General features: G+C 38.7%; 1 protein-coding gene across 2 annotated transcripts in view; it reads right to left on the bottom strand.

Annotated features, from left to right (window-relative positions):
* The window catches only part of LOC103710506 (187-kDa microtubule-associated protein AIR9), a 33,888-nt gene extending 14,374 nt beyond the window's left edge, over positions 1-19,514 (bottom strand). Inside the window, exons 1-19 of one of the 2 annotated variants that reach the window (XM_039131959.1) lie at positions 19,386-19,514; positions 17,938-19,039; positions 17,658-17,723; positions 12,188-12,253; positions 11,959-12,030; positions 11,776-11,841; positions 11,615-11,677; positions 11,470-11,535; positions 10,550-10,649; positions 9,139-9,240; positions 7,768-7,991; positions 7,562-7,676; positions 2,747-2,867; positions 2,440-2,615; positions 1,739-1,874; positions 1,298-1,398; positions 1,165-1,212; positions 892-1,076; positions 594-711 (exon numbers count right to left, since the gene is read on the bottom strand). In XM_039131959.1, coding sequence (XP_038987887.1) covers positions 594-711; positions 892-1,076; positions 1,165-1,212; positions 1,298-1,398; positions 1,739-1,874; positions 2,440-2,615; positions 2,747-2,867; positions 7,562-7,676; positions 7,768-7,991; positions 9,139-9,240; positions 10,550-10,649; positions 11,470-11,535; positions 11,615-11,677; positions 11,776-11,841; positions 11,959-12,030; positions 12,188-12,253; positions 17,658-17,723; positions 17,938-18,771 — 2,659 coding nt within the window. In that variant the 5' untranslated portion in view covers positions 18,772-19,039; positions 19,386-19,514. The remainder of the gene's footprint in view (positions 1-593; positions 712-891; positions 1,077-1,164; positions 1,213-1,297; positions 1,399-1,738; positions 1,875-2,439; positions 2,616-2,746; positions 2,868-7,561; positions 7,677-7,767; positions 7,992-9,138; positions 9,241-10,549; positions 10,650-11,469; positions 11,536-11,614; positions 11,678-11,775; positions 11,842-11,958; positions 12,031-12,187; positions 12,254-17,657; positions 17,724-17,937; positions 19,040-19,385) is intronic. The other variant, XM_039131960.1, reaches the window with a different exon arrangement.
* Between the last annotated feature and the right edge of the window lie 4,987 nt (positions 19,515-24,501).

The following is a 24,501-nucleotide window of genomic DNA, read 5'->3' as shown; positions in this document are numbered from 1 at the left end:
ATTATTAAAATCACAGATCTTCAAAAAAGGAATGTTTCAAACATTTTTAACTCATTATAATAGGAAAGCATGTGTGTTGGACTTTGAGGCCTTCCATGAAAAACTTTCACCAGCTTGGTATTTTCCATAATTTCTTTTCCCAAAAAATTAGGAGGCCAGACTTCTTCCCAGAGGATTTCCTTGCATGTGCATCAGATGTGCTAGACTCTAGTGATTAATAGGTGAAGAATGATCCATGTTGTGGATTTGCTAAATCTTTTCTATATATTCCCCCTCATAATAGGATTATTTCAATTCAATGGTCCTCATGTACCACCTTGGTATTTAAATATATCCTACAATCTAGCACTGGTACCTGCTACGAATGAATTGGAGAGAGTGAGAGAGAGAGAGAGAGATGGGATTACATGTCATATATTGTGAAAAAGTAAAAAAAAAAAAGTTTCTTCATCATCATTCAAATGTAAATATCTAATCTTATCTGTGTATTTTTGTGAACATCATGACATTCGTGTGCAAAGTTTCAGTTTTTAGTTCAGATATCAAGCAAATTCCATTATACATGTTAACAAAGAAGCATACTACTAACTTACTTTCAACAACTTTTTCTGATATGACATATGCCGGTTCACCAGTTTCACCATCAGGGGCCATAGGAGTAAATTTTGCAACAATATAGCAACCAACAGCACCAAGGGGGATACGAAATGCCTACAAAAAGGTCAAAATCAGAAATTCTCTATCATTTTTTTCTTTTTGGGTAAGACAGCAAGTTTATTGAGCAAAAAAATCACAAAGATAACCTGCAATAACAATTAAGAAACAATCCTTAGTGAAGTTACAGCTAACTTAAGATTTTGATAAAGTTACAGCAAACATAAGATTTCCAACCTTTGCAATTTTGGAGGTACTAACTGCTTCAAGACCATTTTCACCCTCTACTTTTGAGGAAGCAGTTTTAAACCATTGGACCCTACTGGAACCTTCAGTTCCACCAGTGACAGTAGCAGTAATGGTCAGCTTATTCCCTTCTCTCATATCTCCAACTATTTTCAAATTGGTTACCTTTGGGGGAGCTGAAAATGAAATGGAGAATAAATATAGAAAAGACAGAAAAGCTTATAATTATAGAAACATTAAACTGATGTACCATGTAATTTCTACCTTGCTTTACAATCTCTGTCATGGCAGATAATGATGCCCCCTCCTGGCCTGGAAAAGTATAATAATTTCATAACTTAACACTAACATAATTACGAGACTTGAATAAATTAGAATATGCAGGACATTTGAGTACCTTCCAAATTAACAGGAATATAAACAAATGTTATACGTCGCCCGACATCCTCCTTTGTCAGGGTATACTCAGTGGTTCCACGTGATAATAATATGAAGTTACTGCATAAGGAAAGAAGATATTGGACAAGGATGATGCTAAGAAGAAGAAGATGTTTAAATAACACATATCAAATTTCTTAGTCACAGCAACTGATATAAACAAATAATACAACTATGAGATATTAAAGCAGTGGTAGAAAAATAGTTATGAAGGGCAAAGCAATATAATAAACTGAAATGCATGATTAGGTAGCATCAAAAAATGCACTCAAAAACATGAACTATAGTCACATCATGAGACATAAAACACTGTTTGCATAGGACAATGTACATATCAAATATGATAAAAAAATCTACCACATTTTCACAATAGAGATCAGTAAGTACATACGTAACATACCTGGTTTCCTTGCTCTCTCTCAACCACTCAAACTTGCTTGGGCCCTCCCTCCCTCCAAAGTATTCTCCAGCCCCTTTTATTTTATTTCCTTCAACAGCATCCCCGATGATCCGCACATTATTAACCGATGGTGCAGCTGAAACAAAGTTTCATAGGCACAGAATTGTAAGCATTTGAAGCAGTTAAAAACAATTTAGAAGAGAAGACATTTAAATTGGCCGACAAAAAAAATGCGATAAAAGAAGCCATAGATAAAGTGTGATATACTACTAGTTTTCATGCAAAATGTAAGAAATGCATCATTATGCCATGATGCGTTGAAACTAAGCTTGGCTTCCTTGGTCATGATAACTTCGGCAAGGATAAAAGCAGAAGACAACTACTAAAATCTGCAAGAATGCAACTATCAAAAACATATATAGCTCTACAAACTTCAACTTTTTGCATCTTAAGAGAAAATACTAGCAGCCAGGAGTAGTCCCAAGCGGAACCGCATTTCTTGGTAAACACAACAAAGACATATTCCACTATAATAACAGCAACTTATCCATAGCATGATCACTATCAAACAAACAGAACATAGCTTTGGGTGCAAATCATAGAAAACAATGCAGTGTATGTGCACATTCTAGAATAAATTATAAATATCCTAAAAAGACAAAGCTAGTATAGCGATTTGAAAGTAAATAACATCCAGGCACCTGCTTTTATAAAGTCAGTCATCACATACTGCGGTTCTCCCTTAACACCTTCTTCTGTTACTGGAGTATACATGTAAACCAAACTTGAATCAATGTCATCTACAGTCAACCGATATTCCTCATCTTCAGCTCCAACTATTACCACAGGACTACTATTCCATCTTCGCCTCAACCAACTAGACAATGGTCAAAAGAACTTATAAACTTTATAAGAACAAAGATTTCATTTATGAAAAGGTGATGATGGTACAGTTTTGAAAGTGTGAAATACTGAAACATATCTAAATAAACTTTATATATTACTTACCTTGCTACACCTTTCCCTGGTGTCCCACCACACCATGCAATCTCCGCAAAACCCTTGATCGAATTTCCCTCCACAAGTTCACCAAGCAACTTTAAGTTTAGAACTTTTGGATATCCGGTTCCTGATCATAAAACTGTAATGAGCGCAAATAACAGCAAAGTAAAGCAAGATAAATCATAAACAAATCGAACATTATGGGGTTACTTTTGAGGAACCCAATATGTATGTCATGTAAAGAATAAATGTTAAGAAAAGCCCTTACAAAATTGATATTGAATTTCTTAAACAGCATCAACTGATGATTCCTTTATTCATAGACATAGAATCAAAAATGTTCAGCAACATTTTACCAACAACAGAAAAACCAGCACAGAGTTCATTAAATCATATACCATAAATATCTCGTCTTTTACCAACTATGTGGAATCGGCTAGTTCATTAAATTATATCCTAACTAGTTTTTGTCACAATGCCTTGTCAACAAGTCAAGAAGCACACATAGATACAGAGGAAAGAAAGTTGGAAGCTGGCATTAAGAGGTCAGCTGTATGGATCTCACTTGACCATCAATTCCCATTTCAGGGCATGTCTCCATGTTAATCTATCTGCACAAGCTCGATCAGGAGATGATGTCCCTGCTAGCAGTGGAGTCTCAGCTGACATACCTTAGATAGGGTGATGCTTTCTTGTTGGGCTCAGAGCAGGTGAGGGAAAGGACAGCTGGCCATACGTTCATCGGCCAGGCCCGAGAGAGAAACAAGTATCTTCTGTTGGGGCATTCAACTATGTTGTAAAGCAAAGAAAGGATTCAAGAATCAACCACTCATCCTAGAAAAGAAAGGCAAGCAGAGCTCTCATCGTTCCGCAGTTCCTTCAAAACATAACCCATTATTCACCAAAGATAAATAGGACCATAAGATTATGTTCCTCATCCTAAAATTCTTAATATGCTATTCATGATTGCTGATATAAGGATTTTTTTAAACTAATCTGTAACCAAAACATAAAAGAATTTGACATCACCTCCTCTTATATGTCAACAAGGGTCTTTCAAATTTTTGTTACGTTTAAAATAGAATATTTGTTCAATCAAATGGTGCTTCCCCAATCATCCAGTTTGGTTTGGTTTTACAAATTTCAGCCTTCTTATTTTTCAGATATGAATTGTCAATTTGGAAACATTTCTTGTGAGAACAGGCCCCAAAAGGGGCTGAAGCCGGCAGGCCAAGCCGACTTCAACCCAGGGCCCAGAAAAAAAGATAGAACAGAGGATCGCAATCGCAATCCTCTGCCCGTGCGTTACGGGGGGCGGAGATGCTGCGGCAACTCCACGGCCTCTTGAATGGCCTCCGATCCCGCTCAACCGCCACGAGCATCACAACGGTGAACAAGCCATGGCCATTCGAAAACTGCCTATAAAAAAAAAAACTCCGATCGCTCACCATTTCCAGAAACCCTCCCCTCCCTCTCTACTTCTCTCCCTCCTTCCTCCTCGGTTAGGGTTTCTAAGCCCTTACTGGTGCCGCCGGAGAGGGAGGTCGCAGCTCCTCCCGGAGCTAGGTAAGACTTCCGATCTCTTTACCCTTTCTTCCCTGCCTCCCCTCCTCCCGATCTACTCGGGATAACAAAACCAAGGAAAAGAGAAGAAGAAAGAGTGGGGAAGAAGAAGAAGAAACAAAGGAGAGAGAGAAAGAGACCTGCATGTGCCAGTAGGGTATGATACAATGGGCATAATAGTACCTTACTGTATGGCTGATACGGACTGGTATATACCAGTACTTAAATCGTTGCTATGACACCATTAGCATAAATTTCATTTTAGTGATTTCTTCAAATTTTCATGTTATGAAAGCCTTTCAGACTATTTTAAAGGAATCATTCAGCTTATAGTGCATTGTCTCGTATAGTAATTCACCTCCTATTAACATAGAAAGTATGTAAGATGGACTCATGAGGGGAAGTCCGATGATTGACAGATTACATAAAAAAGGACCACATAATTGAATTTTGACTTAAAAAAGCAATACATTAAATGACAAACAATAAGTAGCAATTTCAGGATATAGCATAGCAAAACATCTATTACTATGTGTTCGAACCAGGTTAGTAACTAGCTGAGAGGTACCAATGGATGCTAAAACTCATATTATGGTACAAGTGCAGACATGCTAAAATGCTAGAGGCAGGAGCCCTTGAAATACTAGAATCCTTACAATTCCTGCTTTCAAGATAATAACACTTCAAAACCATCATAGATAAGGATTTTCTAATGTTAAAAATTAAAAAAAAACAAAGATAATACTAAGTTAATTGCTATAAAGGATAAGTATATACATTTCTCATTTGATGTGGCACTAGATTCACAAAGAAAAGAGAAGCAGTAAGCCACAATCTTTGTAACTTTAGTCCTCCAAACAATGACTAAAAAGTTGCACCATGTGGTGTAGAACTATTTGAAAGCTTTTTATATATAGCAACAGAATCTATTGCTGGCTTAAACTATTTTAGAAGCAATAATCATGCCCCATAGATGGTGCAAGACTGATGTTTTTTTTAAATGAAATTTGCATTCTTTTTTCCCAGAAGATTGTAGGATGTTGAGCCCGGTTTAGAAATTCTGCAAGGTTACACTCTATGGTTTACAAAAAACAAACTCAAGTAGAATATTTCTTATCTCAGGGCTAAGGGTAGATAAAACATTCTCCATTTTATGTAAATCAAAGGACTAATCACAATAGAACACAACTGAGATAAGAAACTAGTTTTCACAGGTGAACATGCATGCCATGAGTTTCACATTTTCTTCAAGTACACTGAAAAGAGCTGATGACGTGTTAATGTCACTAGGAAACTTAACTTCACCAGAGCTTCTACAATAAGCAAGTTTTAGAGTTCAAATTCTCTCCATATATGGTAATTAAACCAATCCTGCATATCACTAAGTTGGTTATGTCATAAAGATCAATGCTGCTTTACTCAACCTATCACCCTCATTTAAAAGTCATATATATGGGGCCCTTATAGGCAGGCATACAGGAGGATATAGTGAAAAATGGGCCTAGTAACCAGTACAGAATCTGCCACATTAAATATTGATACATAAATAGGAAGATAGTTAGCTGTGGTAGGAGTCATTTGACTGTCCCACACAAATTCCTCTAATCAAGCTGTGATTTTGGAGCATGAGTTCAGAAAGACCAAGTGTTTGTTGGCCTTGTAGTTCTTGTGTTATTCTATTCAGTATTTGACACTTAACAAGAGCCCATGGATAGATATATACAAGAGGGTAGGACTCATCTTTGTTGTTGCCTTGTTGGTGAGAGATATACTCTACCTAGTTACTTGACCCTAAAAGCTACAACCGTTAGAGAATGGGTCAACAATGTATATCAGGCTCAATATCTCACCATCGCATGTGGCCGCGATCACACACATGGAGGGAAGAACAAGTCAAGACAATAACTAAAATGGGTCAGTATGCCAACTGGATTTATCAAATAAATAACTGACTTAGAGGAAATTTGAACTTATTACTTCCAATAATCTAAGTTTTGATACCATGTTAATTAAACCAGTTGGACCCAAAAGCTTAAGCTTTTGGTTAACAATACTAAGTGGCTGACTAAGGTGGTTAAGTCCATCCAAATTGTGCTTATCTTGATGAGCCGCATGATCCTTGATGGCAAGGACTTTGTGATCGAAATACATGTCTGGAGGCTATCAAATTTTACTCATCAGAAAGATCTGACATCTGGAGTGGAAGTGGGGCTACAGATCATGGATGGACAAGATCTCAACAACAACAAGAGTAGTAGGTAATTCTTAATCTTATTTGAATAATAATTATTCAATAATATTATTGCGGACATATCACAATTCAATCTTGTTGTATATATTTTGCTTACAAAATGTCCTTAAGCTTTGCATAGAGAAAGTGATGCTATGGTTTGCGCTGATGCAACATACATAAGATATACCATTATCATGCTTTCATGCATTTAAAGCTTCAGGTTTACCCCAATACCTGAAGCAGTCTCCAATAACTATCCAAAGTTAGCTATTTTTTCATGTATAAAAAGAGTTCTATAATGGGTTTTTTTTTTTTTTGAAAATTGTTCCATTCTAGATGGCTTCATTTTGCAAGCCATCTCAATGAAGTTTTAAAATAATAACTCAAGTGGTTTATCTAATTTAATATACAAGGAGAAAAGTGCAAAGAAACTATAAAAGGCAGGAATGGGCTCTAGCAATTTTCACTGTACATACACAAGTTATACCAAGTCACCATACCGAGTACATTTCAGATATAAAACTTTATCTATACAAGCAAGCTCACATGAGAAATAAGCATGGGGATTTGTGAATAGCTAGAGAACACATCATGTTATAATCGCATGCATCCTTAACATGTTGAAATCATGAAAAGAGAAAAACCTTGAATTCAGAAAGTGGTGATTTATTTCTTTGAACATGGAATTAGATATATCTAAGGTCTCGCACAAGGTAGGGTAGCTCCATTGTGACCTATCTCTCACAGGTAACAGCTCCCCACCCACAGGGGTAAGGCTGCATGCATTTGACCCTCCCCAAACCCATAGTTGTGGGAGCTTAGTGCACTAGGGCCCTAGGCCACCATTTTTCATAGAATTAGATATATCTAACTAGCTAGGCACATCATGATATAACCATATGTATCCTTAACATGTTGACAATCATGCAAAGAAAAGAGCCTTGAATTTAGAAAGTAATGATTTATTTCTTTTGAACATAGAATTAAATATATTTAAATATTTACGGATATTTTGATAGACTTACCTGGGGAAATAGGTGATGTTATAGCAAAAATAGGTGGGTACTCAATATCTTTCAATATTGGAGTGCATTCAATCTTCAGATGTCTATCGATATCCTCGTGCTTTGGCCAGTACACCTTGTTATTTACCAACAATTAATGGATTATCATATTCTATCACCAAGAAAAACTTAATGATTTTGAGCTCATAGAAACAAATATGTCATACCTCGCCTACTGCATCGGCAATAGGCACAAAATTCGTCGGGGTTCTCTCTCCTATAAACCATTGATATTTAAGAACTAACTCAGAATCATTGCTAAGGTTGACAAAGTTAAAGTGGCAGTGGCACGCATCTCCTTCAAATGGCTTCTCTACAAAGGTTTCTTTAAGCATGTAGCCAGGAGGCAAGTGATCCTTCCATTGTTCAACCAAAAAAGAAAACGTTGAGTCTGTCCAATAAAGTAGTAATGGTTAACAACTTTTTTAATAAAGAATGTTAAAACCAAGCAGATATCCTTAATATGATAAGAAATATTTCAAACAGGTATCTACGTTAAACACAAAAGTAGTCAATCCTAGATTATCAAACGATGAGCACTTCTGGGTTTACAAATCAAGAAAGAAGATGCCAAGTTCAACATGAATCAGACACAAGAAAGATAACTCGAGATTCAAAAGTGTCAGCACCAATAATTGTACCATTTCGGACCATACCAGACCGACACATGGCATGGCAATGGGTGCTGGTACAACAAAGGCAACACCAACTACCATACACCAATATGGTACACAACCGAGAGGCATATATCCATTACTTTTATGGACTGTTTCAGTATGATACTTAAATCTTTGATATAAAACAAATTGCCATGGTTATTATTAATTGTCATAAAATATCAAGGGAAATTTAAATATTTGGTATTTTATTTGAAGTTTCGATCTTTCTGATGACGAGAGATCTTTTAGTCTGGATACAACTTCAACATTCTGAATCTTGAGGCTTGCAGTTTAATAGACCACAAACAAATTAAACAGACAGACTATTTTTACGAGTATGGTGTTGTTGATTGTAAAGAATTCTCAGGTCCAAGAACTGGGCCATTAGCTGTTCATCCTGACAAGATAAGGAAATGCCGACAGCAGAATGGATGTATAAGCATACGATGCAGCGCATATTTAATCACAGGAGTAAATACACTGATTCAAATAAACTGTTTCTTGAATAAGGGTCAATAACCACAAGGATTGAAAAACCAACCGTAGTGGCCAAGACCAGTATGGTGGACACCATCATGCCCCAAGTTTAGTAAACTGAAGCCAAACCATCACAAATCTCGTCATATCAAGATGTATCAACCCTATCCCGCTCCACACATTTTTAAATTGTTTATGTTAATTGGTATTGAGAAGTACTGCCCTCATGCCGGTATCATACTGCCCAGTGAGTGGTATGGGTCCATACCTTGATTTAAAGTTATTACCCAGACAAGTTGCCTATATTAACAAAAGTGTGCTCTAATATATCATGGAAGTAGAGGCAGTTTCCCCATATGAGATAATGAAAGAACCATATTTGGGATCTGAAAAAGGGCATACCTGCAGCAAGTTCCGAATGGCAAAATTCCCAACCATCCCTAACACACAAAGCTGTATGAGCAGGATATAGTTTTGCAATTTCAAGCTCGTCAGGAGAAAGATCTGCAAATTTTGTTAAAATTAATTTTGGATAAGAAATCAAAAAAACCAGTAACCATACTAACAAAAGTTGGTTATGCATATTTATTTATATAATATATATAAACACACTTCTTACAGCAATTAATCAAAACAAATCAAATGGGCCACTAGTTTAGCTAATTATGTCTTTGATAGATCATGCATCAAGCAGCCAAAAAAATTCTATCCATGAGCTTAATGAGGCTTTTCATAGACCCTGGATGAGATATAAAAGATAGTTTGCATATCCAATTTCAGTTTCGATATCCAATTTCGGGCAAGCTTATCTAAGCATCCAACCAAATTGATGTTTCAGAACAATCATGTATATACTCAAGAGATGGCACGGTATGAAATCATAGCATACCAAACTTTGCCATTTCCCATGGCAAGGTAAATGGTTTCATGCAAAGTTTGTATTAGCCCATGTCAGTGTGTGCCAAACTTGCAAATCAACACAAGCAAGCCACCATGGACCAGCAAGCATGATACAAAGACATGAACATGTGTATCTTGACCTACCAATGCAAAATGGTATGTAAGGTAACCTTATAGACTGGGACCTTGTTGTATCTTAATCCATGGTATAAACATACTTGAACAAAAGTCAATATTTAGTTCATTTCATGCATGATAGGATATAGAAGGTTTTCAATCTTGGTACTGGACCCCATATTAATAACTTACCAATGCAAGCCTAGACAGTATGATATACCATCATATTAACCAAGGTCCACAATCTTGGTATTATGTACTATACTGGTTTGTTACTGTTTTGCTATGTATAGTACAGTACACACCCCTTATTGAGACCCCTTCTCTCACTTTTTATCACCATACCGTCCGCAAAAAGGTGCTACGGTACAGTACTAGGCAGTACAGTACGGTTCAGATCAGTATGGGCCGATATACTACAAGTGACAACAAATGTACTATATGTCGGTATAGTGACGTATCGAGCCCCAATACCATACTAATATCTAATTGGAACAATATAGTATGGCTAGTACCGAATGTTAAAGTTCAGCACAGAAAACCTTTTATGGAATAACCCTATGAAGTTTGGCAAACTAAAGAAAAGAAATTAGGTAGGATAGGGGAGCAAGATCAGATGGGACAAGCACATATTTGACAAATAAAACACAAAAACAACATGCACTAGAAAGATAATTAAGAGTAATTCTATGAATAGATGAATGGTTAAAAGATAAATGAAATAAACTCCATGCAGAAAAAGCTCTATCAAATAAAATCAGCAAAATAATTAAAGATTTAGGAACTTGAAAGATACCTCGGTCATTAAACTTCTTTAGGGTAGGTCCAACAAGTAATATGGAAGCAGCTTCTAAGTGAGGCATCTCCAGGATAGGATTCTCCTCCACCCGCAAATGCTGCACATGTAGTAATTTGAAGCTCCATTGATTTGAACAATAAAAGAACCAACATTACTTTAAATACATGGATCTAAATTGCATGAAAATGTGCACCACTCTTTCACAAGGACGAAAGGATATAACTTGGATTTTCTAAAGCAAGATATATAAGGTTATTCTTCAAGAGTTGCGAATATAAAATATTAATTTCGCCATAATTAACAGTTGACAATTCATGGTAGTACTTTTCAAGTACAATTTATTCAGCAATATACACGAAGTGGATCAATATACATGCATCATAGTTTAACACCTATCATGCATCACATTCCTCTCATGCACATCATCTGAAACAGATCATAATAACTTTCTTTCTGTGAGAAAGAACTTGAGAGGAATTTTGTTTGACCGCATGTCTAGATGCATCTAACACTTTGTTGAACATGCCCTGCCACTTGTACTTCTGCACATGTTATGTTGAACAGTCATTACTCCAAAGGTTTCTTCTATGTGTTTACTATGCCATCAGTTAATTTTATGCTTGATTTATTAAAACGACACAACTTTTGTAAAGCTATTTTGAGGATTAGATAAAATCCTACAACTTTGATTAATGTTTAACAAACTTAAGTCAACTAAATCTATGGGAACATGAATTCCTGTGACATATAGGTAGTAAACATGTCTGGCTTTTGAAGTCCATTCAAATGATAATCAACAAGCATTATATAAGCAGTCTTGTGGTTAAATGCAAGAAAACTTTTGTCACATGTTCAGAAAAGGCAGGAAAACAAAAAACGTAGTAAGTCTAATAATTAAGGCAAAAACAAAAACTAACCTCAAGTAGCGGTAAGTCAGGGAAGCCCTTCAGAGTTGATATTTTGTTTTTGCTGGCTGCCAATACCTGGGCAAATGCCAAAGAAATAAAATTGAAAATCTAAATAAACCATTACTATTTAGAGTATAAGCTGAGACTAGCTGACCTGAAGTCGAGGCTGACTAGCCATGCAAAGTGATTTTAACCTGTTTTGAGCAACAGAGAGAAACTGGAAGGAAAAAAAATCCTTTTTCAGACTTGTAAAACATAGTTAAGAATGCCATGGCAATTGAAATATAGATGCTGTCAAGGTTAGGAATAAGATACCTCCAGATTAGGAAGTTGAGGAAGGGTAGCAAGCGATGTTATTTGATTTCCAGCGAGATAAAGTTGCTGAGTTAAAAAGGAAATATCATTTTTTGTTGCAGAAATGAAAAAATTGGAAAATATATTCATGTCAGGCATATTTGATTTCTCAAGGCAATATGCAGAGATAAGAGGTGTGCAAACCTGCAGGGCTTTGCAATTTCCAAGAGGCGCAAAATCGGGCCCCTTAAAATCATTAAAGCTCAGGTCAAGAACCTACAACGTGGGTATATAGAAAAATATACCCAGTCAGTCTCAAGCTATCAATATGTTATGAACTGCTAAGTATTGGAGATGCTAGAAAAGCAAAAACCTGCTGAACTTGAAAGATGAAACAGAAAAGATTGTAAAGAAATTAGTCAAGAAAGCGTACTTTCACGCGCTTCAAAATCTCAATACCCTCCACAGATGATAGCAGATTGTCCCTGAGATAAACAAACTACAAACTAGAAGTATTACTAATCAAAAAATATAAAAAAAAATCTGCAAATTGAGATTTTGAGATGAACAAACTAGCAATACTCTGTAAATTGTTTCAAATGTGCAAAGTAGTCCCCATGTCCGTTTTGAGATGAACACAAAAGGAAGAAAAGAAAACAAAAGGCTATAGATGCTGTCAACTTAAAGAGGAGTCCCAATTTTTTAAATGAAGAAGCAGCAGTCTCAACTTATCTGATCAAAAGCAGCCAAATATACCAGTTATTATGTAATCAAAACAACATTATCAGCTTAAGATAGATTGCTTTTCCCAATAGAAATGCACACCAGATAAATTATATGCTTAGTAAACAAATGACAAGGTTCATGTATTTAATAAAAAAAAGAATTCATTAATGACATGTACCAAGAATGCAGAGTCTATATGCCAAAATTGGTGTTCTCCAGATACTTATACTTCAACCTAATCCAGCTGGTCTACTAAGCCAGTAAGCCATTCCATGGCCTAATCCTGCCTAGCACACTGAGCCATTTTTTAACTAGCTTAAGACATCCAAAAGTCCAAACTAGCTCATCCTAGTCTACTTGAACTTGAGCACTGGACAAATCCTTAAAAGTTGTAAATAGGCTAAAAAACATAGATTCAGATAACACAAAGAGGTAATGTGAACCTAGCAAAGCCACACTAGGTCCAAAAACTCTCACATAGGCCCGTTTAAACCAAAACTATTCTATATAACCTCTCATATACAAGCCAACATCATCATTTCATCACCACTGATCACTGCACCAACTCAAGATGCAAAAGATTCACCACAGCCGGCAGAGAACCCTGTAATGTGACCACATATCACACCATTGCAGCAACCTAACCCCCTAGCAGCCCCATCACTACACTCAACTAACTTGTGGATGCCTCATACCTTACACAAAAGCAAATCTTTACACATATATTAACCTGCCACCAAACCTTGCCTCGATCATTTTTGTGTTGTAAGTTATAACCATCATACTTCTTTTTTTTTTCTAACGGAATGTTCTAACCACAATAAAACCAACTCAGAGTTTATCCCTTTAAATGACATCAGATTCTATTACTCCATTTCCTATGTTCCATCCCTCACAACATAATTTAAACGATCTGTGACTAACAAGATTGTCTCCAATAAACCCAACCACCCTCCTTTTGTCACTTGTCTTGCATGCATACAGACACTTTAAGAACTCTGAAAGCCATCATTAAGAGCTTGGCCAATTATCAAACCAAAAATCCTCATATCAAATCTCTTACCCAACCCAAACATCCCATTCTCCAATCCTTCATCCCGACCTTCCATGATACATACAATCGTGCCCACTATCCCTCTCAATCACTTAGAACAAGCGAAGTGATATCATCAAAATCTTTGATCCCTTTATTAAATCTTTTGTTTCCTAACTTTTGATATACTTTATGAGCACCAATCTTATACTAAAATCAATGAGGTCCCAAGTGATAGAATGGCTTAACCACCCCTATCATAGTACACAATACCATCATCTATTATTGTAATTCAAATATTCTATCATTTTGTAAGCTTTCCATATCTGTTTTACAGAATTTTTGAGTGGTTATATCATGGTATATTGAACCGGCCCATACTGAACCGGTCCGATCCCTGACCGCCCGAAACCAGCATAGAAAATGGTACTAGCTGCGTACCGGTGGGAATCGGACCAGTTCGCACCAGTACAAGTCCGGTAACGCATTGTACCGGTGGGAACCAGACTGGTTCGCACTGGTACGCCCGCGCACGGAGCGCCCGCACGTGCTGCAGAGCGCTCGCGCGGGGCAGCGCGCCCCGTACTTTGGGCAACGCGCCCGCCTCACGGCATCGCACGGGGCGCGGGAAAAAGCGCCAGCACGCGGAGAAGCGCGCCCATGCCCGCGCGCAGGGAACCGTGTAAATCGGTTCAATACCGGTTCAATACGGCCCGAACTAGTCCGAGTCTCCACCGGTATGCTGATCGGTACCAGTTCGGCGTACCTTGGGTTATATATTGTCATTTGGGGCTCAACTCACAAACATAACTCCTCAAATTCCTTGGAGCCTAAAACCTTTCTTGTGGAAATACCCCTAAAGCATTTTAGTCTAACATAACAATGAATGTGGATCTATATATAGGACTCCAGTGACCAGGAGTGCAGAATGCAAAGCTAGCTAGTGTCCTACTATTTTGGATAGGGGGAAAAGTGTCCTACTTTCTCTAATGCCGTCATGAGCTACTGTATTCTCTCCTATTTCTCGATCAAGAGAAACTTTTTCCTTTTTCATTCTACTTTTCAACCTCGTTTTCCTTTTCAAAGGGACAACTTCGAGTCAAAGTTTGGTTTGTTAATCTCCTTAAGTTATGAACATACAGGAGAAGGCTACAGGATAAAGACCATTGCATCTTGGAATCAATGATTGACATTCATACCCATGCATAGGGAGGCATAAGCAGTTCTAGGGCAGTGATGAACACCTTAATCCCGACTGGCCTATTTCTCTTATCTTATTTGAATATCTCGTTTAATTATGTACATCAAAATAATTTTTTTTGGCTTTAATTAGGAACAGTGATTGCCTATATAAATCCGTTATTGCTCATAATGAGAAAAAACATCAAGAATTACCTGTCTACCATCATCTTTTAATTGTAAACATACTTTTTATTTCCTATCATGAAAAAAATAGTGCAATTAATAACTTATAAGAGGGAAAATAGAAAGGTCATTTGTATATTCATGAAATAGCACCTTTGTCAAGGGCATAACCAACTATGCCCCTACTCATGATCTCTCGTCGAAGGATCTTTCTTTACTTTTTGTCCTTCTTGTCATGGCTTCATATGTTCCCATTTTTATGTACTTTCTCCCTCATCATTTACGATGTTCTTTTCAGCCTTCTCAATTTGCCTCAAAAGTGATCCCACCTGATACGGGACACTCGCAGTTTGGTGCGGGAGCTGACCTTCTGTCAGATTGCTCATGTATACCGGAAGGCGAACAGTGCAGCAGACTAGGTTGCCTCTTATATTACACGGCATACCGGGGAGGTCCTCTGGACTAGCTTAGATTGCATCCCACACTCTGTATTTTGTTTACTTTCCTTTGACATATCTGGTTGTATTCACGTTAGAGGTATATGAAATGAAATACCATTTTGACCAAAAAAAAAAAAAAGTGATCCCACCCACCATACATTCTGGGTAATTATCTTCATTCAAGCATCATTTCATCAACCTGAGGCACTTCATAAGCCCTGCAATCCCATGTCATATTTAAAGTTGTTATCCTATTGATGCTCCTTTAATGTGTTGCTATAGCCACATGGTCCTCATCTAGATGATCTTCTCACACCACATTGCTACTGAGAGTGCATGGCACGTTTTGCCCTTTATTTTGGGTTTATAAGGTTAATTCATGATAAAAATGTTGTTCCTTTGTTTTAGACATTCATGCCCATCATGAGCTCCAACTTTTTCTTTACATGTAGAGTGTCTGACAAGCATGGCTAAGAAGTCATCACCTCTCCAGAAAATCATTTCAATTCTTGCTCTTGAGGCATTTATTAGGTAACACTGTAACAGTGAATTTACAAAGATAATATTTGTTTTTACAAATCTTTCGAGGCTTGCAAAATTTCTTCAGGTGCTCTTAGCTCTATCCAGGAAAATGCGTATATCACTCCAACGCATTTGGTCAGATTAGGAAGATGAAAATAGTTTTGTACTTTAATTAAATGAAATTTTATGACAAACTCATTTACCTAATAAACTTAAAGAATGTCAGTCTCTAAAATAAAATGCCTAATAAGGTTTTCAAGGAAAAACTTGCTAAGCTTTTATGCCCTTCATGTGGTGTATAACACTTTTATCTCATAATAGCCCAAATGGGGTCCATGCACCTGATTTGAGCATTTTCACCACATTGCTTATCATGCTAACTTCAGTGAAAGTTACTATGATTACACTACCTTCGCTTGGCATCTCAATATGAAGATGTTGCCATATTTTTTAGGTTGACAACCAGAAATTAAGATTATTTTTCCCATGGTTATCATCAGAAGAAGAAAATCAGTATATTCAGAACCAACTTATGATGACGAGCCTTTCGATACCCTGCTTTTTTTCAACTTTTAAAGTTCAATACTTTCTGTCTCCAATTTAGCACATAAAGGAATCCAATATGATACATATCAGAAATAACCAATGGAGCTTCATCTAGAGTTCAATTCCACATACAAAAGTCTTTGAGATTTTAATTTGTAAAGCAGTGCTTCTTGTTGTATGCATAACCTTCAAAACTCAAACTTTTTGCATAATGTTGGTTCACGTGCCACTTCATTCTTCCATTCATATTCAACTAAACTTGATGAAGAATTTAATTGAACCTTGGTAACGAGAGCTGAGGATTTGGATTGATTGGTTTTTTTATCCTTTTTTTTATTTCTTTGTGTCAGGGATTGCCAAAGAAAACATGGATGGAAGTTGTATAGAGCTATTCATGTGCTGGCATAAGATGTAAACTAGAATTGCAATGAATGATCCCAAATAATTGGAACAAAGCTCATCATTACAATCACAACACAATACTGGAAACAATCAATACCACGTAAAGCATATATATGATAGAGCATTCCATGAAAATGTTCATAATATGGCTATGAGCATGCTATAATAGCACAATCAGCCCAAAAAGAAGATATATGGAAAAGGGCAATAAAGAAGCTTCAATTGCAAACTTAAAAAGATGTAAAAGTTCTAATGGTAGCTATGGTTATTGTCTAAAATATCATTATGCTGTTTTGATCTACAACTTGACTTCAGTTCAGCAATATCATTCCGTATGCTTTTCCCAGACAATAAAAGTTATGGGCCTCAACCCAAATACTGGAAGCTTTGGGAATGAGTCCATCCTTAAGTGAATATGAAAAAAGTGCAAGATATCCGTACAGAGTCATTCTTTGATATGGAATAAAATAAAGAATTTTCAAATAAAAAAGAAAGCAATAAAAAGGCATATGCTGGGGAAGCTTCCCAGAGGTCTAAACTTGGAAGCACATGTTAGTGAGCAACCCTGGTGATGAGAATTTTTCCAAATGGCTGGCCAAAGATTAAAGATAAGCCTTTAGAACACAAGCCCTCAATGGACAAATTTAGTGTAGATTTTTTTAATCATTAAATATGGGAATTGCAAACATCGTGAGGAGTTATACAAAACATAGTTGTTCTTTTCACTGCTTTTGCATTATTGAGTCAGTATCTCCAAAGTTCAAACCACAAAAACAGAAATGCTTTTTTCTTTTTCTCATTTGAAATAATATTAGCTGGTTATAAACGAACTTAGAAATTAGAATGGTCACTGAATATGATAAAGTTACCTCTAAATTTGGTGACAATTTCAAGGCACCAAGACTACGAACTCTGTGACCTCTTAAATCCAGCCTCTGGGACAATGATTAGAAAATCAGCAAAAACTACAGCTAAATAAATAGTGTTATCGAGCAATGGGGCTAAAGCTAATAAGCTAATCCAATGAAATAGTTTATTTAGTTTCCCTTTTCTTTTCAGTATGTTTGAATAGAGAGAGGGGAGAGAGCAGGCAAAAATTCAATTCCAAGGGCCAAAAAATCCAAAACATAAGTAACGTTCAGCACTTACCAGCTCATCACCGGCTTTGACATCAATCTGTGGCAGCATGATCAAACGAGAATCACGACTCTCTGGAGTTGAAGGTTTCCTCCGACGTGATAAAGATGGACCTCTGTCCACTGATGAGGACATGGATCCAAATTTAAAGCTGCTTGATACTGAAGGTGAGCGTGCTGATGGAGAAGAAATATTAGAAGCTGCCCTTCTGAGACTACTGCGGCCATTGGAACTGTCCACTGGAGAGGAGGGAACCCTTTTTGAGGAAGTAACCGATGGCAATTGTCTAACAGACGGCTTTCGCGTTAAATTTGCCTTGCCACTGTCAGACATGGTCGAGGTTAAGTGTGAGATTGTAGGTGACTTCTTTGTCTCCGAGCATGTCACCGAGGCCGGAGCTTTTGGGCTAACAGAAGGCAGGGATGAACGCCTAGTTTCAGTCTTACTTCTCTTTCCAGGATCTGAAACCGATGGAGAAACCTTTTTGCCTTCACTTGCACCTCCATTTTCCTGTCGTTTTGACGCTGAAACCGGGTGCTTCTCTGCCATGCCTCCCGTGCTGTTTCTTCTATGCAAAGAAGCAGCGTTCGAACTGATGGTGGGCTTCATGAAACTGAAACTAGACCTACTGCAACTCATATCTGGTGCCCCGACATCTTCCGTCTTCTTCCTGACAGATGAAACAGTCCCGGAAGCTTTAGATACTGGCATGACTCCACCAGGTTTCACTATTTTCGATGATTTTTTCACACTTTCAGCTGAAGCCACTGGCGATTGTTTCGAGGAAGCCAAAGATTGGGTCTTTTTGGCCCCGTCCTCACTATGATTCTCAGATAGAACCTCCATTATCCAAGAATGTAGTTCAGAATAAGTGAACCCTCATCCGAGGTACTTCAATCAGGTCATTCAGGTAATGACCTCATCCAACCCACGAATCAGGCAAGATCACAGCATAGAGATACATCTCATGAGAAGAAACCCCTCAAAAACCACTGCAGGATCAACAGAAAACTCGATTCTTAGCTCGTATTTAGAACTTTCTCACAGCCAAAACTTGATTTTTAGCTCACTTTCAGAATTTTCCTATATCGCTTCAAAGCAGAACACCAATCCTAGACGAAAATGTATAACAACGTCCGCATCAAATCGAATAAACACAAGAAAACATCAGAATTGTAATTTCTGAGTCCCACAGTACTTCCAGAAAGCTAAGAAAAGAAAAGGAAACATTTGATCTTAGCATCAAACCAGTTAACACCCAAAACAACCCAAGAAACCACAGGGAAAATCCGAAAAACAAACTAAGTCTAGCATTTCCTGCGATCTTCGCGGAATGCAGGCCCTAAAACAAAGATCCGACAGTACTACATCGATCTACTCGAAAAACAAAAAAACGAAATAAAAAACAAATTGGAAACAGACCAGAGAAGATTCGACGCTGCGATCACTGGGATCTCACTTTCGCGCCCGTGAATCGGTCGTTAGATCGAAACGAAACCCTACTCGCCTCCCCCGACAAAGTCAGTCGAGAGTACCACCCACCAGTGAAGGAGAGAGAGAGAGAGAGAGCGCGCAGATAGAGAAAGATTCCGCCGGAAACGTCTAAAAAAGTTATCGTAATTAATTAAATAATAAAGGTGCTTAAGAAACGGTAAAAATTCCCGCTCACGTATTGGTAGGGGTGGTTCTATATACACCCCCCCTTATTGCTCAGGACACCCCCCAAAAATTAAAAAAAAATTAAATACTCTCAACACCCCCCATTTGCTAAGGACACCCCTAAAAAATTAAAAATTCCTAAATTACCCCCCACCCTCCCCACCCCCTCACCTAAATTGCTCCTACACCCCCCAAACCCCCCCCACCCCGCTCTTCCCCTCCAAAACACCTCGCCAATGCCCAAAACCCCCCGTTCCCCCTTCTCCCTCTCGTCGCCGGCATTCTCCCGATCTCCGACCACCTCGCCGGCTTCTCCCGGAACCACCTCGCCGGCTTCTCCCGAAATTTTTTTTTTCACGGTTCGTGCTCCGTTCGGCACTGGATCGCCGAACAAAAGGCTTCTGTTCGGCTGCACAGTGCCGGACAGAAGCCTTCTGTTCGGCACTGTGCAGCCGAACAGATCTATTCGGTTGAGGGTTGCCGAACAGAAGGCTTCTGTTCGGCACTGTTCAGCCGAACAGAAGCCTTTTGTTCGGCGATCCAGTGCCGAACGGAGCACGAACCGTGAAAAAAAAAAAATTTCGAAACAAGGTGGAACACGTACCTTTGCGGCCGATTCTTCGTCCCAAATCACTAGTTGCTTGTCTATGCTTCGAATGGGGCTTAAATCTCCTTCAAAGATCGCCTAAACGATGTAAATGGATCGAGGGGTTTAAGGGGGGTTTGAGGGGTGTTTTTTTTTTTCTTTTCAAAACGAAACGGAGGAGGAGGAAGGGGGGGTGTATGAGAAAATTTCAAGGGCAATATGGTAATTACACTACAGGTTAGTTTGGGTATTTTTTTTTTGGTTTTTGGGGGGTGTCCTTAGCAACAGGGGGTGTATATAGAACCACCCTATTGGTAGGGGTGGTTCTATATACACCCCCCCTATTGCTCAGGACACCCCCCAAAAATTAAAAAAAAATTAAATACTCTCTACACCCCCCATTTGCTAAGGACACCCCTAAAAAATTAAAAATTCCTAAATTACCCCCCACCCTCCCCACCCCCTCACCTAAATTGCTCTCTACACCCCCCAAACCCCCCCCACCCCGCTCTTCCCCTCCAAAACACCTCGCCAACGCCCAAAACCCCCCCGTTCCCCCTTCTCCCTCTCGTCGCCGGCATTCTCCCGATCTCCGACCACCTCGCCGGCTTCTCCCGGAACCACCTCGCCGGCTTCTCCCGAAATTTTTTTTTTTCACGGTTCGTGCTCCGTTCGGCACTGGATCGCCGAACAAAAGGCTTCTGTTCGGCTGAACAGTGCCGGACAGAAGCCTTCTGTTCGGCACTGTGCAGCCGAACAGATCTGTTCGGTTGAGGGTTGCCGAACAGAAGGCTTCTGTTCGGCACTGTTCAGCCGAACAGAAGCCTTTTGTTCGGCGATCCAGTGCCGAACGGAGCACGAACCGTGAAAAAAAAAAATTTCGAAACAAGGTGGAACACATACCTTTGCGGCCGATTCTTCGTCCCAAATCACTAGTTGCTTGTCCATGCTTCGAATGGGGCTTAAATCTCCTTCAAAGATCGCCTAAACGATGTAAATGGATCGAGGGGTTTAAGGGGGGTTTGAGGGGTGTTTTTTTTTTTCTCTTTTCAAAACGAAACGGAGGAGGAGGAAGGAGGAGGTGTATGAGAAAATTTCAAGGGCAATATGGTAATTACACTAAAGGTTAGTTTGGGTATTTTTTTTTTTGGTTTTTGGGGGGGTGTCCTTAGCAATAGGGGGGGGGGGGGTATATAGAACCACCCTATTGGTAGGTATCGATTCAAAAAAAGGCAGGGAGTGAGTTCTTTTGACAAAAATACCCTTTTCTTGTCGGTAGTACATTGGGGAGGATTTGGTGTCGAATACAACTTCCGTCCAAACATCTAATCGAACGCCACGTGTACAATCTTAGAGGTAGTTCTGGCCGAGCGGACTCGTGGCTCTCCCCTGACGTGCTTGCGTGCGGCGGCCTTCCAACGCTCCTTGTTTCTTTATATGGAGCACGTCCTTCTATCAAGCAAGCAGCGCGTGGGGGTGACTGTAACCGCCGCGGTACGCGGACCGCGGTGACAGCTGTCGGACAATTTGCCTTTTTTTCCCGAATAAAATAATTCGTCAGTGGGCGACTAATCAGCATCGTCCGATGCAGGGCACGAATTATTTCGACGCTCGAGATTGTGACAAACGAGGCTCTTCGGTAATAATAATGACGAACCGAGGGCATTTTGGACCGTGAATTAGTAGAAGGAGTTAGGAGCAAATTAATCCCGCGTTAGGGGGTTACTTGTTAAATTCTAAAGCATCCAATTAAAGCTTAGAAAAGCGAGCGAGGCGCTGGCCAGCATTTTGGAGAGCGCCGGATTCCTGGAGCACTCCACCGACACAAATTGCCAGAATTTTGATAGGGATGTACTTTTGGATAACAACGCCAAGATAACAAATGCACTGGAATTTGGATCAAGTTTTAGGTTGGGGGTGGGGTTGGAGGAACCACTAGGGGTGACTTGAGGCAGAAAAAAATTGCATACCAACCATACCAATGATATGACCCAGTAACAAATCTGGTCCAATGTGACGTACAATATTGATTCGTCGATGTTTTGATTCAATAAAACATACGCCTGCATTTCACCAACTCTATGAACTAAGAATTATGTAATGTTTAATATTATTTCTAATTTAAGCATCAAATTATAAGAATATGTCATTGCAATTGCAGATATTCTTTGAGAAGATTTTTTACCTGGAAGAAGCCACATCTATTAGATATGATGTATCCATCACCTGAGATCTTCTTGGCGAAGTTATCTTATAAATGCTATATTTAGATCATGATCACTTCATAGTATATAATATGAACTGTTTCCTCGTAGGTTAGCAGCCAATGTAGCCGTTGATGAACATATAATTAGGATTTATAAAGATGAATGAAGATTATTTTCCTCCTAAAGCATTTGACACCTACGAAACAGATCTACATGGTACAATTTATAGGACACATTAGATATTCCAACATCCATAGTGTTTGGTAGATGATCTGGAAAAGACCATATAGACATAAGGATTATCATGTAATAAATAATGAAATTGGTTTCCTATCATGGATTAACTATTAATAAAGTGGTCAATAGATATCTGTGAGGAATTATATATTTAACACTTTAGCATCATAACTATTGCATCTAATGATCGTTTACCTATAAGCTAATGTAGGTCATCATAATGTTAATCCAACAACAAAAATCTTAGTTGCATTCCACCTTTTATCACCAGCCCATGACCTAATCCATTCTTATTCTCATAACAGACCTACTAGCTAGAAATAACTACCCTTCTTAGCTATCGTATTAGACTCTATTGCTTCTTACTTTGACTTTGCAACAAGCACTTTTTTTTGAAATTCCACCACTTTGTATCCTACATTGTTGGACATAACTTTGTTTTCCATCAATAAGTCCACTAGTACATGCAATTATCTTAGTTTGCAATCATATATACACTTTCTTTTTTACTACACTAGACAACTCAAATAATTTTAGCATGAATATATCTAAAAAAGTCAAAATACAACAAGTTACAAAGCACCCGAGGTATCCTAGATGTCCCGAAGCAGAAAATGGTGCCTCGAAGTAGGAGATAGTGTCCCACAGCATCCACAGGACACTCTCATATCCAACTAATCATTATAGTCGAATCACAATTATATATACACTTAATGACATATATCTAATATCTCATTCACATAATCTTATTTTTATTTCTTGTACTTATCTTTTTCGTGAAGATAGAAAATTAAACTAAGCAAAACATACAAAGGAGACTTGCAGATAGATTGCTGGATACTATTTTTTCCGTTGCAATGCAGATTCCTTTAGAAGCGTCTACTTGAAAAACTCATATAATTTTTGCTTTTTCTTATTATATGCCTCTTATATAAGCCTATGGTCCATAATATTCTTTCAGAAACAAATTGTTTATATATTGATTTATTCCAAAATATATAATAATCTTTACACAAATATTTCAAGTTCTTTAGATCGCATCCACAGCTTGAATTTTTAATTTTTTAATTACAAACATTGAAGTTTTTAATGATGTATGATCATTTTTTGCACATAATAACCAGGCATTGTGAAGTTGGATATCTAATTAAATCCGAATATCCAATGACCCTCTACTTTGGCGCTCCACTTAAGGATAGCAAAATATGACCCAACCCGCCAACCCGACTTGTGTTCGACCCGCGATAAACAGGTTTGGGTTTGGCCTAAATAGGCTCAGATCATAAACATGTTGACCCATTTAACCTGTTTATTAATTGGGTCGGATACAGGTTTAAGATGTCTGACCCGTTTAACCTGTATGACCCATTTAATAACATGTTTAATATATGGGTCAGGTTGGATAAGGACTACAGCCCACAAGGACCGTCACCCGTTTAAAATATTCTCTCCAAGACTCCAAGTTCACCTGGGCACCGGTGCCCTTATTTTTTTTTCGGTTCGACCTCTCCCTCTAGTCCACCTCCTCCCCCACCCTCTAGCCCACCGCCTCCGACCCCTCTGACGGCGCCGATGACCCCTCCTGCCTCCCCGACCGCCTCTTCCGCCCCCGCAAGCCAGCCCCCTCCCTCCCCTCCCGCCGATTCGTCGCTGAGTCGGTCGCTGCACGGTCTTGCTCCTTCATCGGCACCCACGAGTACGTCGCCCATGAGGTCGCCGCCGGCCGCTCCCACAGTCTCATGGCAGTACCGCGTCCTCCTCTACGAGCTTCTCTACTGTCGGACCCCCTTCGTTGGGCCCAACAACGAGGCCACCCTCCGCAACATCGTCCAACAGCCCCTCGCCTTCCCCCAAGCTGGTGGCCTGATCGACGTCAAGCCCCACCCC

This window comes from Phoenix dactylifera, chromosome 11 (assembly GCF_009389715.1).
Source record: "Phoenix dactylifera cultivar Barhee BC4 chromosome 11, palm_55x_up_171113_PBpolish2nd_filt_p, whole genome shotgun sequence".
NCBI lineage: Eukaryota > Viridiplantae > Streptophyta > Magnoliopsida > Arecales > Arecaceae > Phoenix > Phoenix dactylifera.
Note: the sequence above shows the minus strand (reverse complement) of the source record. Positions and strands in the feature narration are given on the sequence as shown.